The following is a 16185-nucleotide window of genomic DNA, read 5'->3' on the forward strand; positions in this document are numbered from 1 at the left end:
TGAAAGTAGATTCTGTTGTAGTGCTGAATCGCAAATCCCACTCTGAAATTCTGAACCTCCAAGGCTAAAAAAACAAGAGAAAACTCGCCCCTTTTAAATATTCGCTAATAGGTTCCTACTTTCGTAACACTTTATTTACCTATTTTATTCGGACGCTGATTTTTTAAACATTTTGCATGTAGTCAACGGCGAATGTGTTCAAAAAGATCAGCACGATGCGCTCTCGATTGGGCAGCGCAGAAGGAGCAGCGAACGCTGCGGCGGATGCGTCACGCTCAGCCGGTTGAACACATCCGGCACTGACTATGTGTACATCTCCTCGCTAGTCTGCGTAAGATTTACAAATAATTCCACATAATCTTTTTTCCGACGTTTCCAAGTCAGCTCTTAGCTATTGTGTAGCTCTGACTTCTAAGGAAATCGCAGGATTTTTTCTTTTTTCTTTTTCTAGCACTTCATAGAAGAATAAGCACGGCTGCTATTGCCTGCCAAAAATAACCACTCTTTTTTTTACCGAAGTAAGAATTCTGATGAATGGTACTTGAGCTGAAACCGTACACTCTTATCCAAGTGGTTTTTTTTCCTTTTTGAAGGACTAGGTCTGGTAGTCAAGAGCTCGTTCTCATTAAGAGAGTATACAATATTCTCAATTTTCTGTGTAGCACTGCTTCTTAATTGATTTGAAAATTTAGCGCGAATGCAGGATTCTGCATTTATGTGGTCCGCAGGTTCTTCGCGGGTCGTTTTTCTTTTTGTTGCATCAAAGGGAAATTTTAATAAGATTTTCTTTGTAAGAAATTCGCTCTCCAAACGATTATGCTAATTTTCATTAACAGTGGTTTTTGGTGCTGTAGAGGTGAATTTTTGAGGACCGCTCTACATAAATTAATACACAAAAATTTTAAATATTTGCAGAAGTAATTAAAGTAAATAGCTAGTTGTAGTAGGCAATCTTTATCTTTAGAATAGAAGAGAATCCTAAGAAAGAAGATTAGTGAACGAGCGAAAACCAGCGAATAATAAACCAAAAAAAGTGATAATAAGGCTCTGAACCACTCCGAAAGTTTAAAAAATTGCCCACAGAGCGATCGGAGGTTTGAATCCACACTAGTGGTCACCAAGCCTTTCATCCCTCCGGGGTCGATACAGACTGGTACCAAACTTGTCTGGGGGATAAAAACACTGACTTGGCACATCGGGTGGCCACCGCAAGTCATTGCATAGGCCAGTTACACGTTCGTAAACCTCAAACGATTCTGAATTGAAGTGAACGTGGGGGCGCATCCCAAGCGGATTGATTAACGCCAGACATTTTGTCCTTTTATTTAAAAACAGCACATCACGAAATCGATGATTTTGGAATCTCTTCACGGATAGGCAGAGATGAGAGTGATGTTTACGATTATGAGCGCGATCACGCTCAATTTTCCCTAGTGATCCAGAAAAGACAGCGTGTGGTAGACTTGTGCGATTCGGCTTCCCAACGAGACACCTTTTTGCAAGATAGAACGCGGGCAACTCCGTCGTCGTCCAACGTCCGCATTCCAGCCAATTTCACTCCTAAAAGCAGCAGAAACTGCTTCTGTCGTGGATGCTCATTACGAGTGACAGAACGCGGATTGCCGTCGTTCTATCAGTCGTACTGAGTTGCATCGTTGGAAAGATGGGATCACACAGGACTGTTTAAAACACATTTTCAGGTCCACTAGTGGGAATTGAAAGCGACCGCATTTATACTCGCAGCCTATACCCTCAAATCTGTCTTTCCGTGGACAGAAACCAACATCATCAATTTCGTGGTATACCGTTTCTAAAGATTGTGGGGCCTTGAGACTCGGGTTTCCGCTATTCATTTCCTGCTTTTGATGATTTCGTTGTGAAGAGGTCGCATTCCTTCCCATGTTCTGCGCTCAACACAGTCCTCTGATTCTTCAGAGAAGCCATTCCCTGCGTGAAGTCGAGCTAGGTACCCAAATCAAGTTAGGATAAAAACCACTTCCACAAATTCGTGACCACGTCAGGGAATCAAGCGTAATTACGCTGTTTCATACTTCTACCTCCATCTATGCATAGAGAGATTCTAACGTCACCAGTTTTGTTACAAGCTGCCTCTGCAATAGGGCTGGGAATGTTCGTGCTGGGAAATAGCTTTGAATTTAAGTACGATTGAAATTTACCACTTTTGCTCAGCGGACGAAAAGACCACGTACGGCCAGCTTCATATTAGGGTGTTCGCCGCATAGTTGATTGCTTATGCTTACAACAAAGGGAGCCTATTGGTCGAGCGACCCTCTGTAACCCGATACGGACGGCCTCACCTTGGCAGCCGGAAACGCGGCATTAGCCCTATTTCTACGCGACAACTTAAGAACAGCAGTCAGCAATTGGATTTTCGGCAAAAACCGCCTCACTAAGGTCACCGCCACGTTCGAGAGCTCTCGTTAATGAACCGGAAAATGTTTAAATCAATTACTGTTCATTGATTGTCCTCGTTTTCAATTTACACCGAACCTGCTACGTTACGTTTCGTTCCCGCTGCTGATGTCTTTTCTAGTTCTATTTCATGGTTGAGTGTGCACTCGTTTCTGTGTTCCTTGCAAAACATTTGGATTTCAGAACAATCGGATGGTTGTACGCGGTCCGGTGGAAGAGGGACTCACTCTGCATTACGTCACTCAGAGAATAATAGGTGAACTTCTTCGAGATGCAAAGTATTTGTTTTACTGCACGATCTCTCGTATTCTCCACATTGGATAAGCTTTCTTGAAGGATTATAAATTATCAAAAATTGAACTTACCTTGTTGGTGGGATCGAGTGAGTATGTTCCAGCCGGTAAAAAAACTCGGTGTTCTGTTTTTCTGTGCTTTCCAGAAACATACAGTAGACTTCAGCGCGATAGACACTCGGACACTTGCTTACGTCGCTTGCACCGCAAAGCCATTTTTTGACCGGATTGAACTGTCAGCAATTTCTGAAGCTTAAGTTTGGCTGGGGAATTGTGCTCGGATTTTCTTGTTTGGATATTCTTATTGATAATGTTATTTTGGCCGCGACTATTGCGTAAACCCAAGTGGTAAAAAATTATTAATTATTAATAATGATAATTAAGTGGTAATTAAAAAAGTTTATTTAAGAATTTTGTACATAAGTTTATCTTGTTATCGCTCGGTTTATCCCTTCAAATGATCTGGTTTGAGAAGTTAGAGATAGAATCAGTAAAGACTGACCTAAAACTCGATGTGTCTTTGCACGATCGGGCCTTGGTTTATGTTGGAAAGATTTGACATTGATTAAAAATGAGCATATCTCAAAGAAATAATGGTCTCTGCTTGACATTCTAATTTTTTTCCCTTGATCCTTTTATGGTTTCAAGGTAGTTTCTACCTTCCGGTAGTGGGAGGTGCTATTCATTTTTATATTTACATATTGTATATCATGTTGTTATTATACTGCTATTGTCATTACATATTACATATTAAATTTATTTATCTTTTTACAGATGCGTTGTATAATAAACACATATTATATAAGAATAGAGGACGTGTTTATGTTTTAAGCTTCACTTATTTATCATATTTACTTTATTAAAACAAACTAGGTGAAGAGTGGAACTCTCTGCGCTGGTAGTGGTCTGTGGTGGTATGGTGTTTGAATTCAGCATGCTATTTCCTCTTATCTTCTAAACGGCCTTTATTTGGTTGATCTTTGCGAAATTATTCCCGAAGTGAATTTTCACAGAATCTCTTCAAAACGTGCGAATACATCCGGAAACTGAGCAAGAGAGTAAAAAGTTAAAAAACTAAAACTGTCATGAAAAATTTGTTATGAAAAAAGGGAAAGAATTTTATGTTCCAACGAAAAAAAAACTGTCCTCGTTTTGCAGTTTTATGCTCGCCTGATGAGGGAACCGAAAAAGCGTACGTAGCATCGTTGAAGGCCGCCGCTCTTACACTGAAGACAAAACATTTTGAGCACTTCAAAGTAAGCAGCATTACTCTCTCTCTCGTGCAAACTTCAACGTGTCCCCACTCGCCTTCTCAAGGTCTGGAATGTGTCACGACCACGCCAGGACCTATCCAGATGCTTAGCGGCCGAAAATGTTGGTTGGCCTCCACGATTAGCTCCTCCATTGGATCGACTGTGCGCACTTTGCAAGCAATTCGAACAGTGGCTTACGATTAACAACAGCAATGTGATCGTGATTCATTGCAAGGTGAGCTCACAGCTCAGCGCTCGGCTCAGCTACCATAACTGTAGTTGTCTTCAGGGGAACACAAGCAGAGCAGCGATAGTTCTTGCTTCATTCATGCACTACAATGCTATTTGCAGCAAGTGAGCCCTTCTCTTCCTGAACTGGTTGATCAGCTCATTTACTGAGTGCATTTTCAGCGATGAGTTCATCGAAGATCGCTACGACATGAGACGATTTGCTGACAAACACATCGGGGCCAACGGACAACCCAGCCATAAGCGGTAAGAGTTTCAATTGGCTGACAGGTCAGACCTTCTTACTCCTGGAATCTTGGAATACTGACTGATAAAAAATGCAGTGTATCTATTTGCACACATCTCTTTAAAAAACACAGGAACTTGTACGGTAACGACATTGTTTTTTTTTGAAAGGTTGATATCGGACATTTGAATGAGTTTAAATATGCACTTTTCTGAGGTCTTATTGTTTTTGTTAGCTAAAAAGTTCTCTCCACTGATCCTTAACTCATTTTAACGTAATCAACTATGATTTTTAACATTATAATATTATAGTCATTTAATTTTGGCGTTAAATAAGATTGATTTTGCTAGCTAAAGAGTTTTCAGGTTGCTTCAGCTATTCTTAATTCTTTTTAGTGTACCATAGCAATTAGATTGAACCGTTATTTAGGAATAAACAAATAATTTCCGTAAATCTACTACTGGGAAGTACAACAACACAATTCGACTATTGAAAAGTGAAAACGGTGTAGCGTGGAGAAATCTCTACGAGATCGACAAAAAAAAAGAATCAACCGTATTGGTAGAACTAGAACGCATTTAGTGTATGAGAGATTACAACTATTGCATGACTCCGAAGTATAAACGCTTCGCACATTCGAATTTCGAATAGGTCTGGTTGCATGCTTGGATAGATCTTAGTCTTGAGCACGAAACTTCCTCGCGAAGCTTTTCACGCAGCCACGGAATGTCTTCCATCTTCCTCGCGTCCAGAATCCAAACTTGGCTGATTGGACTTCTTCATTCTTCCAATGGACGAGCTCGAAAGGCAAACAAGACAAAAAGAGAGAAGAGTGAAGAAGTTGAGAATACCGTTTTGTATGCTTTTGAGCATTTAAGGATTTAATGTTAACAGAAAAGTAAAAAAAAAAGCAGAGATGAAGTATAAAATCGATTATGAGAAGGTGAGCAAAATGTAACGAAGTGAAGGGGAGTGAAGTGAATGAAAGATATCTGTGCATTTTTAATCAAAAGAGCACTCACATTCAGATACATCACCTATTTTTCGTCGCTGTTATCTGGAAAGATCCGAGTGAATCCGGCTCCCATCTATCTACATCGAATCACAATATCGCACTTGATCGGACGTGTGCTCTCCTTCAAAGTCTACGAGCGTCTACAACCAGTGTATCAAACATCACCGAGGTGCGATGAAACAGTTCACTCAGTTCCATCTTCAGCATTTTAGAAGCAGAATTCGTTTTCTAAATTTTCAGTTTTTAATCTAATAATTTTTAGTAACTCTTAGTTTTCGAATTTTTGAACCTGGATACGCACTATTACTAGCTAAAATTTGGTAAGTAGTTTTCAAGAATATCAGCGAAATGCAAAACACCAAAAAAAATTGCGAAAAAATTAGAATTAAGAGGTTTTAGTTCGCCCGACGAGACATCTCTTTACACCCTCTTTGATTTAGGTGTTGCTTCTTTTGCCAAATTGAATAACAAATGATAAAGAGGCTTCTCATTCCGGGATTTTCAACAAATGTTTCGGATTTTCGCTGTCATTTCTAGGAACTTTTGCTACTTTTACCTAACAGTGGAAGGCACTTATCGAAAATTTCCGTGAACACCGCATCGAATGCTTTTCACTTGATTCCATGCAAAATGCTTATTGTCCGCTGTTTAAATTCTTCTCTTTTGTCTCCTGAAGAGATTATTCATCAATTATGGTTTGTTCTGTTTCCGAAATTCTCTGGATCTGCTTATAATCCCGTATCCCTGCCAAAAAGTAACTAATCTGGGCGAGCGAGCCCGCGGCCGTCTTAATTTTGAATTGCGCCTTCGTAAATCTTGAAGCAAGGTACCTCAAGGGTGGAATTCATCCATCACCACGTAAATCTCCTTCTGCGTACATCTTCTCCGGAATTGATTCGACTCTGCCTCTGTTATGACTCCCTTCGCGGAGATTCTGCGCGTGCACTTGAAAACAAAGAATCAGTTTCTGTGAAAATTACGAACATTCGAGCCGCAGCGACTGCGTATGACACGAATCTGAAACATTATTCGTGAAGTTTTTTCTAAGTTCCCACTCGTAAGCACCTGATTTGTAAGAATATGCAACTCACTCGGAAATTAAGCACTCTCTCAACAACCACAAGTGTCATTATGTCTTCACTGCGACTGCAAGTTTCATTCATTTACTCACTTTGTACGAATCTTCTTTCCGCTCCAGGGTTTTTGCAAAATCTACTCTTTATTTCCAGATAAGCTAATATTATGTTTTTTCAAAATCTTGAAATTTTGTGGTTTGACCCTCGTTCAAATAGTAGTGTCGTTATTGTTTCTGTTTCCTTAACTAGAAATGAGAAAGATTCATTCGAAAAAATGATCCCTTTTCGTTTCGTTACCATCACGAGCTCTTCTTCGTTTCATGCTACCTATTCCTTTGATTTCTTTTTGTTATCGGTGAGTATGTCCTTTTGATACCTCAGAGGGAACTCTCAGCTGATTCTTCGCTGCGACTGCCACTTTCGTTGATTTATTGAGTTTTGCATTCAAGTAAATGTCTTTGATCTTCTACTGTTACTCGCATAGAATTCATCTGATGTGGTGCCTCCATTCACTTCCTCTGCATCTTATTCAGTAGAGCTGCAGAATCTTCGTGAATTTCTCTCTTGTTTTTTTTTCACCGAAAAGAAGACGGAGTTCTGGAAGACGTGAACGAAACATTCTCGCTATGTTTGCCCATTGTCTTGCTTATTCTTTGCCTTTTTATCCCTCCATCGATTCTTCAAAACAAATGAGTCGCCGCTTCCAGAAGGAGTCTGTCCACGTGGATTACTCGAAAGGCATATGTTTCCAATTTGAAATGCGTTCTTTTTTGGTAGTCCCGAAGAACTCGAAACGTCATCGAGCCATGCAGTCCGCTTATGTCAGTCGACGGCGCGCGTCCGCTCGAGCCTGCCTTATTCAGAGCCCGTACGGTTGTCGCTTTGAGCATTTCTGTCCTACTAATTAGATTTGTATTCGGCGAATCGCTGCAGCTGTTCGCAGTGCAGTTGCCGTTGGCGAGGCGATATTCTTCTCAATGAAAAATTTCTCCTTTGATTAGACGCGGCTAGGCCCATTCTGTTTTATCTTCTCACATATTTCATCCTTTTTTCAGAGTTACTTTTTTCTTATCTCTGTTCAAATCTCCACACTCCTTTCCAAAGTCAACCACCAACTACATTTGCCACCAATCACTGTCTTCACTTTCCGTCTCTGTCTTATTCTTCTAGCCCTATTGCCTTTTTTGGATAAAGAATATCCAAAGTACAGTGGGGCGAAAAATTACGTGCATGTGATATTGGACTTTGACAAAATTAATGCTAAGGCCTATGAGGAAAAGATCCTCCAGAAAGCTACGGCGTCATGGAAGCAAAATCCTAATTTCCCAATCTTACCTTTCAGCAGGATTGAGCTCCAGCCCACTGAGCCAAAACAACCGTGCGCGTCCTCGAGACCAAAACCGGCTCTTTTTTGACGAAAGATTCGTGACCTGCAGAGATTCCAGTCCATTAGACATTAGATCTCACTCAATCCATTAGACTTTTCTGTTTGAAAGTTTATTTTATTTACTGGTTTTATTTTTGATTTTATTGAATAGATGGTTCAAGGCTCAAGGCTGACGGCGCCCGCTTCAAAAATTCTTCGTAATTATGAGATGTTTCAATTTGTTGTTTTTTCTAAAGAATTTAATGTTCATGGGCAAAAAAATAAAATTTGAGCGTTTTTTTTATGGCGCACGCAATTTTTCACCATCTTGCGATTTTGCACTTCAGCTTGTACTGGGTGATCCTATAAATTACTCGGTACTTTGTACCTTATTTTTTGAGAATAAACCAAATTATAGTTAAATTACCAATACGTGATTTTTTTTTGGTCTGATATATACTCTCCTTCGCTTTTACAACCCTCTTCTTTAGGTTGATGAATAAGTTTCCCAGCGCAACTCTTTTGTGAAAATTTTAAAAACGAACAGCCCTGGAAATCAGATGTACGCGGCATCTCCGTCTACCGCTGTATGCCGACGCTCGGGCAACTTGTCGATTCCTTCCTCTCTGAGGTGCTGAGATCTGGCGTAGTCGTGCAGTGAGGAAGCATATGCCGGTGAAGTCATCCGAAAACCTAGTATCTTTCTGGTGGACGTTTAGTGCCTTTCCTCCAACGCTCACTCAACCTGAAATTCTTTTCATGGTATTTTTTATTGTATATTTATTTATTTAGTTGAGAACACCCACAGGTGTACCATAGTACAGAAACAGGAAGGGACAGAGCTCACTAGAATTTCGCCTAAGTTTTATGCAGCAAGCGTGGACCTTCTCAGCACACTGTGTGGTCGGTTGGCAGGTCATTCTCCTACTACAGAAGGTGAGAAATCCTTTCCCCAAACCTAGATGGCTACAGGAGAAACCAGAGTTTGGGTGAGCAACTTAGAGGCATCACACCACGAATTTGAGGTGGTACGCGTTTCAGGTGGAGTATTCTTACACGGGATACTAGATTACGGAGAGGGGGTGATTCCGTCCATTTCTTCCTAATTGTCGTACAAAAACGGTCCGGAAGATGCGTCTCGTGCACACAAGGCTGGCGGGCTCCAATCGAATCCGTTGTAGAAAATAGCGCGCCAGAACGCTCAAAGCCGTATCTTCCGGGAAGTTTTTTTCACGGCAATTAGGAAGAAATGGAAGGAATCACCCTTCTCTCCATAATCTACAGTCCCGTGTACGAGTACTCCACCTGAAGTCCGTACCACCTCAGATTCGTGGGGTGATGCCTTTAACCCAGAACGAGCCACTCCATCGGGAGCTCTGGACCAACGGGTGGTGGGTCCTCAAGCGGAAGGGCTCGCTAAGTTTGCTATCCTTGAACGGCTACCCACCACTAGGAGATAATAAGGTTGAACTGTGGGAACGCATTTGAAAAAGAGCATATCAAGGAAGGATTCCAGCTAGCTAGTGTCACAAAAGAACAGCAGAAAGACAAAAGAAGTTAGAACTGTGACCTTAAAACACGGATGAACCCAATACTTATTGCGATCGTTGTTAGAGAAGGAACTTGCTCGACGTCTCTGAAACAGTAAAATTTTAGGCTTCGCTCTTAACTTGAATAATAAGGACATCCAATATGGACACCCTGTTTTCGAATATCTCCGAGTTTGGACTAGACATAACTTCAGGTTGAAGTAAATTAATTCAGCACGCAACTCTGCAGAAAAAGGAGTTGAACGCAGCTGAGAAGAGTTTTCGTGTGCGTTTCAAATAGTGCAAATTGAAAATCCAATACTTGCTTGGCTTTAGTTTAACTTTCATAATATTTCACTTTCATTCATAATATACGAAAATCCAAAACTAAATCGTTAACCACTCGTCGGTACTCCAAACACTTTAAATTTATGACGTTAAATCGAATTCCATAGGAAAGTTCTCAGGGTAACTCTGATGGGGAAAGCATCTTCAAAAAACCAGCCTAGTAAGAATTTGTTGTACATTTTTCAACTTTTTGATGTCCTTCTCCGAGAACGGACTCCAGACTGTCGTGACGTATTCTAGATGTGGACAAGACATATGTAGTTTGGTATTGTTACGGTCTATTGCTTTATTGCTATCTTTTTTCTAGTGTTTATTTTATTATGATCATTAAATTTATGGAATGGCCCAACGAATGCACCAATTCTGCCTTGTACGGTAATTTTTATCCGCTATGGCTCTTTTGGACACTTTAGCCCTGCGATCCTGATACTCAGATTTTCAAAAAACCGACTTTTCCTGCAAGTCATGGCATAGTTTGTAAAGAAATGTGGCAAAAGAAGTTGCACTTTGAAATCAAATTGACGAATGTACGAGTTTTTTTCGCAGCGGGATCCACCAGTGAAACAGCGCATGCATTTAATACAATAATTTGTTGCGGATAGAAAAAAAATCGCCTTACATGTTAGATGCAAAAACGGTAACTGCATTTCAGGTAAGCTAGTAACAGTATTCCTTGAAAGGGGTCACGGTAGTCGAAAAAGAATGAGTTCAATTCTTTTGAAAACATCACTTCATGGATCCGATATTGCGCCAGAAGCGAACGGATGCTGTCATCTGCCAGAAATTTGAGAGAAGAAACCTTCACTGTCCGGCCTCTTCCAGTGAACGTACATACTAATATTAAAGTAGAAATACGAAAATTGAAGATCAAATCGTAAATACTGATTGCAAGAATTAAAATAAAAACATGAACATAAAATCCAATATAGCATACAAAATATGTGTGTGAAATACTTACGATGTGGGCGGTTATAGCGCAGTGGTAAAAAGTCACCACTTTCCAGTCACTTCAATATGCTTGATAGTTCGACACCGGGGCCAGCTAGTGTTACGTACTTCGGTGACAGGAAAAAACTGAAGTGGAAATATGAAGAATGAACTAACAGAAGCATGAACAATAAGACAGAATAAAATGCTAAGAATTAAATTCCTCTAGGAGGATGTGGTCACTAACTCGACACATCGGTGGCCCATCTTGAAATCACTTGAAATCGACAATTCATCAATATTTCTCTATCGTTAGAGTTTGAATCGAGTACAAATAGCGGGTCCCGAAGAAATTTATCCACCTCATCCGTTGTCCTTTCAACCTTCATAGGAAAAAAATTTCTGCGGAAAAATTATTTGCTATTCTGATTGAGTTTTTTTCCATGAAATTCTGAGACCGTTAATTCTTTGCGGTTGTGCGGTATGCTGACCGCACAACTCGTGGCCGTTCAGCACTAAAGAAGCCACCAGTTCGTAATCTAGCATCGGCGATTTTTCGGTTCATTGCCTCTTCTGCACAGCACTGCTTGCGCTTCTTTCACTCCTAACGCTCCTTCAATACGGCGGCGACGCAGAGCAGAAGTTCCCCAGCCACATGGCCAGCAGAAGTTCCCCAGCAACGGCAATTAGCGGTGGAGGCATTGTTACCAGTCAGCTTGCAGCAGCCGGGGGCCCGCGACAACGAAAACGAAGGCTTCTTTCAAGGGCAGCTGGCATCGATTATGCAAAAGAATGTGTGGATTAGGCGACTTGGGTCGTTCCACATATAAACAGCCCTCAGCTCACCGAATCCTGCTACATTCGTTATTTTACCTGCAGTTCGCTTCGTTGTTGTGTTCTGCCTCGTGATATTGAATTGAACAAATATTTGTCGTTTTTTTCTACTTCAGGCGCAATCCTCCAGAGCTTTTTTTGACTGATCGCAACCTGAAAGCTACCAGAAAATCTCTTAACAAATCTAAAAAAACTTTCCTTTTAAGATCACCTTTTTGCGTTAAATCACCAGTCGAACCCTTAAGCTGCGCCCATCGCACCAATTCCGTCCTGTGCACCCCAGCTGGATTTGCTTGATAGCTCCGTAGTTGCAGAAGACTGCTCTCTTTTTGGTTCAATTTTTAAAAATCCCAAAAAAAAATTTTAAAATTATTTTTTTTTTTTTTTAACAGCTATAACAGCTTATGGAAGGCATGGATAAAAGGACAGGAGAGGATAAAGTGATCTCTCCGCTTGAGATGCGCTTATGCTTTCGCCCTGGTTGAAAATCATTTGAGGTTTACGAACTCGTGTATCGCCTGTAGAATAACTTGATGTTGCTAGCCGTTGTACTCTCAGACAAGCCTTGCACCACTTTTTCACCCGGGGTATGGAAGGTTTGGTAGGTCTACTGCGATTTCGAACCAGCGACCATGCAGTCACAGCCAAACCTCCTACTACTACACTACACGAAGTTGTGCGAAATTTCATCTACTCTTTTTTTATTCCTTCTTATTGTTGAATTTCTGTCGACTGTACTGAATACTTCGCTATCCTGTGCTCTCTCAAGTACTTTACAAACAAAAAAAGACGGACTTCTATCCGACGAAATCCAGCAGCAGCAGCATGTCAATTTCACTGTCATTTAAAAGTGCTTTGTTTTTTTTTTTTTGAACTTTTTTAAAAATTTGTTTTACCTCCTGAGAATTGAAAAAAATTTCAACTCTAAAAGAGTTGTGTAGGATCACACAACAGTGGGAGCAGTTTTTTCTACTACTGTGAAAGTACAATAAACTAAATATTTTCGATTTGAAAATAATTTCTTTGCATTTCAGTTTCGTGCTTTGATTTTATGCCGAATGTTAAACTACTTTTCTGAAACTTACTTTACTTTTTCTTTTCTTTTTTGGTTCTTTGGATAGTGGGTCTCATTACGTATATTTGTCCAGAATTGTGAGAATAATAAGGACAAAAGAAATACAAATACGTTTCGGAATTAGTTTTCGGCGCAAAGACACTGGAGTTGAAGCACAACAAGTTTACAGTTGGAAAACCCGTTTTTCCGGTAGAAAAAATTATGCGATCTCCCTTCGTTCAATAAGTAGCACACAATTTGATTCTTTTCAACGCTGTGCCGCTCAAATCCCACGTAATCACTAAGCTCCAAAAGTGTAGTTATTAAATACCCACGTTAACAAGGGAGAGGTATTAAATTCCCAGAAACCAAACCATGAAAGAATAGGCTTAGCTAGATCCATACTCTTTCATTGCGTTGCGTTTAGATACGGCTTCTGGTGTAGTCACACTATTAGCACGTAGGATGTACCTAACTTCGTTTGCCATCCTATGTATTTGAATTATTTAAAATCACTTGAGGAAATCCTATATGTACAGGGGGGGCGGGAGTAACGCAAAGGTAAAAGTTTTTGCCGCGACTGCTGACGGTCGACGGTCCGAAACTGCCTCGAACCAACCAAATCTCCCTCGAATTCAGAAATCGAGACATACTTGTTTGAGAATATGGGAGCATTAGCCTGATACATCGGCTGAACCCTCAAATCATCGTTTATTGTTTACACGTGAATGATCCTAAAATAATTCTCAATTAAATGCGAACGCATTGGCGCATTCCAACAGGATATCTATGGTTTTATCCCATATATCCTCAGCACCAAATGCGCTTAACTACGAGGGCAGAACTGATCCTCCACAACACCCACCTTTCCATTGGTTTCCCCTTCCATTTTCCACGTCCTGATCAAAAACGCATCGCGCACTGACACTTTGTAGGCATCACTCCATGAATCTGGGGTTTCAGGGGGTTATGCCTACACGGGGTCGTAGATTGTGGGAAAGGGGGTGATTCCGTCCTTTCCTTCCTAATTGCCGTAAAAAACAGCCCCGAAGATGCGGCGCGTGCACAAGGCTGGCGCGCTCCAATCGAACTCGTTGTAGAAAATAGCGCCACGGAACGCTAGAGGCCGCATCTTCCGGCCCGCTTTTTACGGCAATCGTCTTCCTCAGAATCTACGACTCCGTGTAGGTGCAACCCATCTGAAACCCCAGATTCGTGGAGTGATACCTTTAAAGGCAGTGCATCATGAAAACGATGCTCCGCGAAAGGACAGGTGTAAGGATGCAGTTCACGAATACGACTGTGGCTGCACCCGATTCTTCCTAACAATCCAAAGAAAGTGTGTGAGCAACTTTGGTTTGTGTCCCTGCAACTCCATGCATCTTACTGCTGATTGCAGAGAAATGAAACTCTGCAATAAAGCTACGACCATGCAGCTGGTGCTGATTCTGCTATCTATTTGACTTAGTTTGGACTAAGGACCTTGAATGATGACGAAATTTCCGCGCGTTCTATAGCGTAACAAGGTGCATTGTAGGGACACATATGCAAGGCACTTCACATCCTTCTTTTGGATTACTACGTTAAAAAAAAGAGCGTGATGACGCCCACAGTGGTGAACTCCACCCTCATCCCCACTGTTTCGTGGAGAGAACAGTACAATTTCATGTTGTTTTTAATGTATTGGGTGCCGACCGTAGATGTTTCACATCGCCGCCTTCCTTCCCGGGTATATCGTACAGAGCTACCGTAATGCGGTACCAATGAGACCATTTGCTACCAGCTCCTACCTTTTGAGTTTTATAACAATGCTTCGAAGGAATATTGCTGAGGAAAATTACAAGGATACAGAAAAATAATAAAAATTTTCGTTCTGTTTTTGGGAACACCATTATATACTAACAAAAAGAAGAAAGATATATGAAAGATTAATGAGATTTCTGCCAAGATTTCAGAAGGTGTTATTGGAAAAAGTGAAAGATAAATCAAATATTTTCTGAAATCTGTTTCTACATGGCAGTTTATTCTAAAGGCAGCGTTCAATGATTGATTGACTGAATAACTTTTTGTTTTAAGATAGCAATTTCAAAAAGAGAAATGAACGTTCGCTGTCACAGCAGATGTTGGCCACATTTCTTATATTTCCGTTATTGATGTGACATATGAAAGATTTCCTGAAATCTCATTTTTCTTCGGGTTTGCTAGTCAGATCCATTTTTCTCGTTCCATCAAGCTTTGCTCGTTTTTGGCACTGAACTCACTGCAAATGGACTCCATGTAAATAATTAAGAGTTAAGTAAAGAAAGTCCTTTAAACATGGAGCAAAATTTGTAGGACTACATCAAAACCGATGCTCTCCAGTATCGACTATTAAGTCTACTGCTATGTATTAGGTAGTACCGCAGGAGAATGACTTGCCAACCCACCACCCCTTATCCTTTGAAGGGCCAGTCTTGTTGTGTAAAATTCAGGCGAAATTCTAATGAGCTCTGTTCCATCTTGTTTTTTGTTTTATGGCACACCTGCAGGTGTTTTCAGTAAATAAATAAATAAATAAATAAATACCACGGGCTCGTTCTTTGCCTATTCCTCCTCTTCTCACAAAAAAAAAACACAATTTTCAAATTCCTGAAGGAAGGAATGACCATACGACTTGGCTACGGTAATGTTCTAGGGTTCTGCTAAAACGGTACTATACTCGAAAGCCAAATTTCTTCGAATCACGGATTTCGATTCATTCATTCTTTATCTTCTCCTATGTTCAGAATTTGGCGATGCGACACATTTGTGCTGGACAAATGAACCTACCATAACTAGACTTACTTTTACTAACGTATTCTTTTAATTGTTTTAGCGTGTTTACTTTGAAGACTTTCTTCTTTCTCTTCTCGTATGATTTTGATACTTGCTTAACTACTTGCTTAGGACTTTTTCTTGCTAATTTTCTGATCATTTCAGTACCTCGAAGGATGTGCTGCGATTCGACGTTGAGCACGAACTACGACTGCGTGGTGATGTGCTCATCAAATGTCATCAAGTCATGTGAGTCCACCTCTGAGTTCGGCCGTTAACTTTGAACAGAAAGTGAAGTTCATGCAAGCAGAATCCATAGAAGAATACGGACTAAAAATTAAGAACATGGATAGTTTCGGTTCCGTCTACACACCACTGACATTTATTGCTGCACGCGCATTCGGATCTGTTTGTCTCTGTTTCGCTCTTTTGGATTTTGCTAATGTTAGTGTTGCTTTGGCTCCGAGAGTAGCGCGGAAGACTTTCGAACCGACTTTTTTCAATGCCAGCAACATTGCGGTTACCGCGAATTTTTGCCGTTCGCTTGTTGTGTTTCCATGTTGCCTCGATTGATCGAATTTCCAAACAGTCAGCCCGTTGGCATTCCAGAGGAGGCGAACGCGCTCTGCTCTTCTGCTGTCAGATCAACACGTGCGCGCTCGACGTTCCGGCCAAGGGCACGATCTTAGCGCTGCACAAGGAGGAACTCGACCATATTTTTGCAGGTGGGTGGAGGAGTTTCGATTGCGGTTGCGGTTTTTACTCGTAACTGGGCGCGTCCACCGACTT

General features: G+C 40.9%; 2 protein-coding genes across 6 annotated transcripts in view; one reads left to right on the top strand and one right to left on the bottom strand.

Moving 5' to 3' along the window:
- RB195_006454 (uncharacterized protein) overlaps positions 1 to 16185 on the top strand; it is a gene marked incomplete at both ends in the record, with an annotated part of 83289 nt that overhangs the window by 15412 nt on the left and 51692 nt on the right. For all 5 annotated transcript variants that reach the window (XM_064179543.1, XM_064179540.1, XM_064179542.1 and 2 more), the window contains 8 exons: positions 2617 to 2689; positions 3885 to 3982; positions 4044 to 4214; positions 4269 to 4333; positions 4391 to 4474; positions 5483 to 5638; positions 15562 to 15645; positions 16006 to 16121. In XM_064179543.1, coding sequence (XP_064036485.1) covers positions 2617 to 2689; positions 3885 to 3982; positions 4044 to 4214; positions 4269 to 4333; positions 4391 to 4474; positions 5483 to 5638; positions 15562 to 15645; positions 16006 to 16121 — 847 coding nt within the window. The remainder of the gene's footprint in view (positions 1 to 2616; positions 2690 to 3884; positions 3983 to 4043; positions 4215 to 4268; positions 4334 to 4390; positions 4475 to 5482; positions 5639 to 15561; positions 15646 to 16005; positions 16122 to 16185) is intronic.
- RB195_006455 (uncharacterized protein) lies at positions 1421 to 1901 on the bottom strand (the record flags this gene model as incomplete). Its single annotated transcript, XM_064179544.1, has 2 exons — positions 1421 to 1560; positions 1751 to 1901. The coding sequence occupies 2 exons, from the start codon at positions 1899 to 1901 to the stop codon at positions 1421 to 1423; spliced, it is 291 nt and encodes a 96-aa protein (XP_064036490.1).

This window comes from Necator americanus, chromosome I (assembly GCF_031761385.1).
Source record: "Necator americanus strain Aroian chromosome I, whole genome shotgun sequence".
NCBI lineage: Eukaryota > Metazoa > Nematoda > Chromadorea > Rhabditida > Ancylostomatidae > Necator > Necator americanus.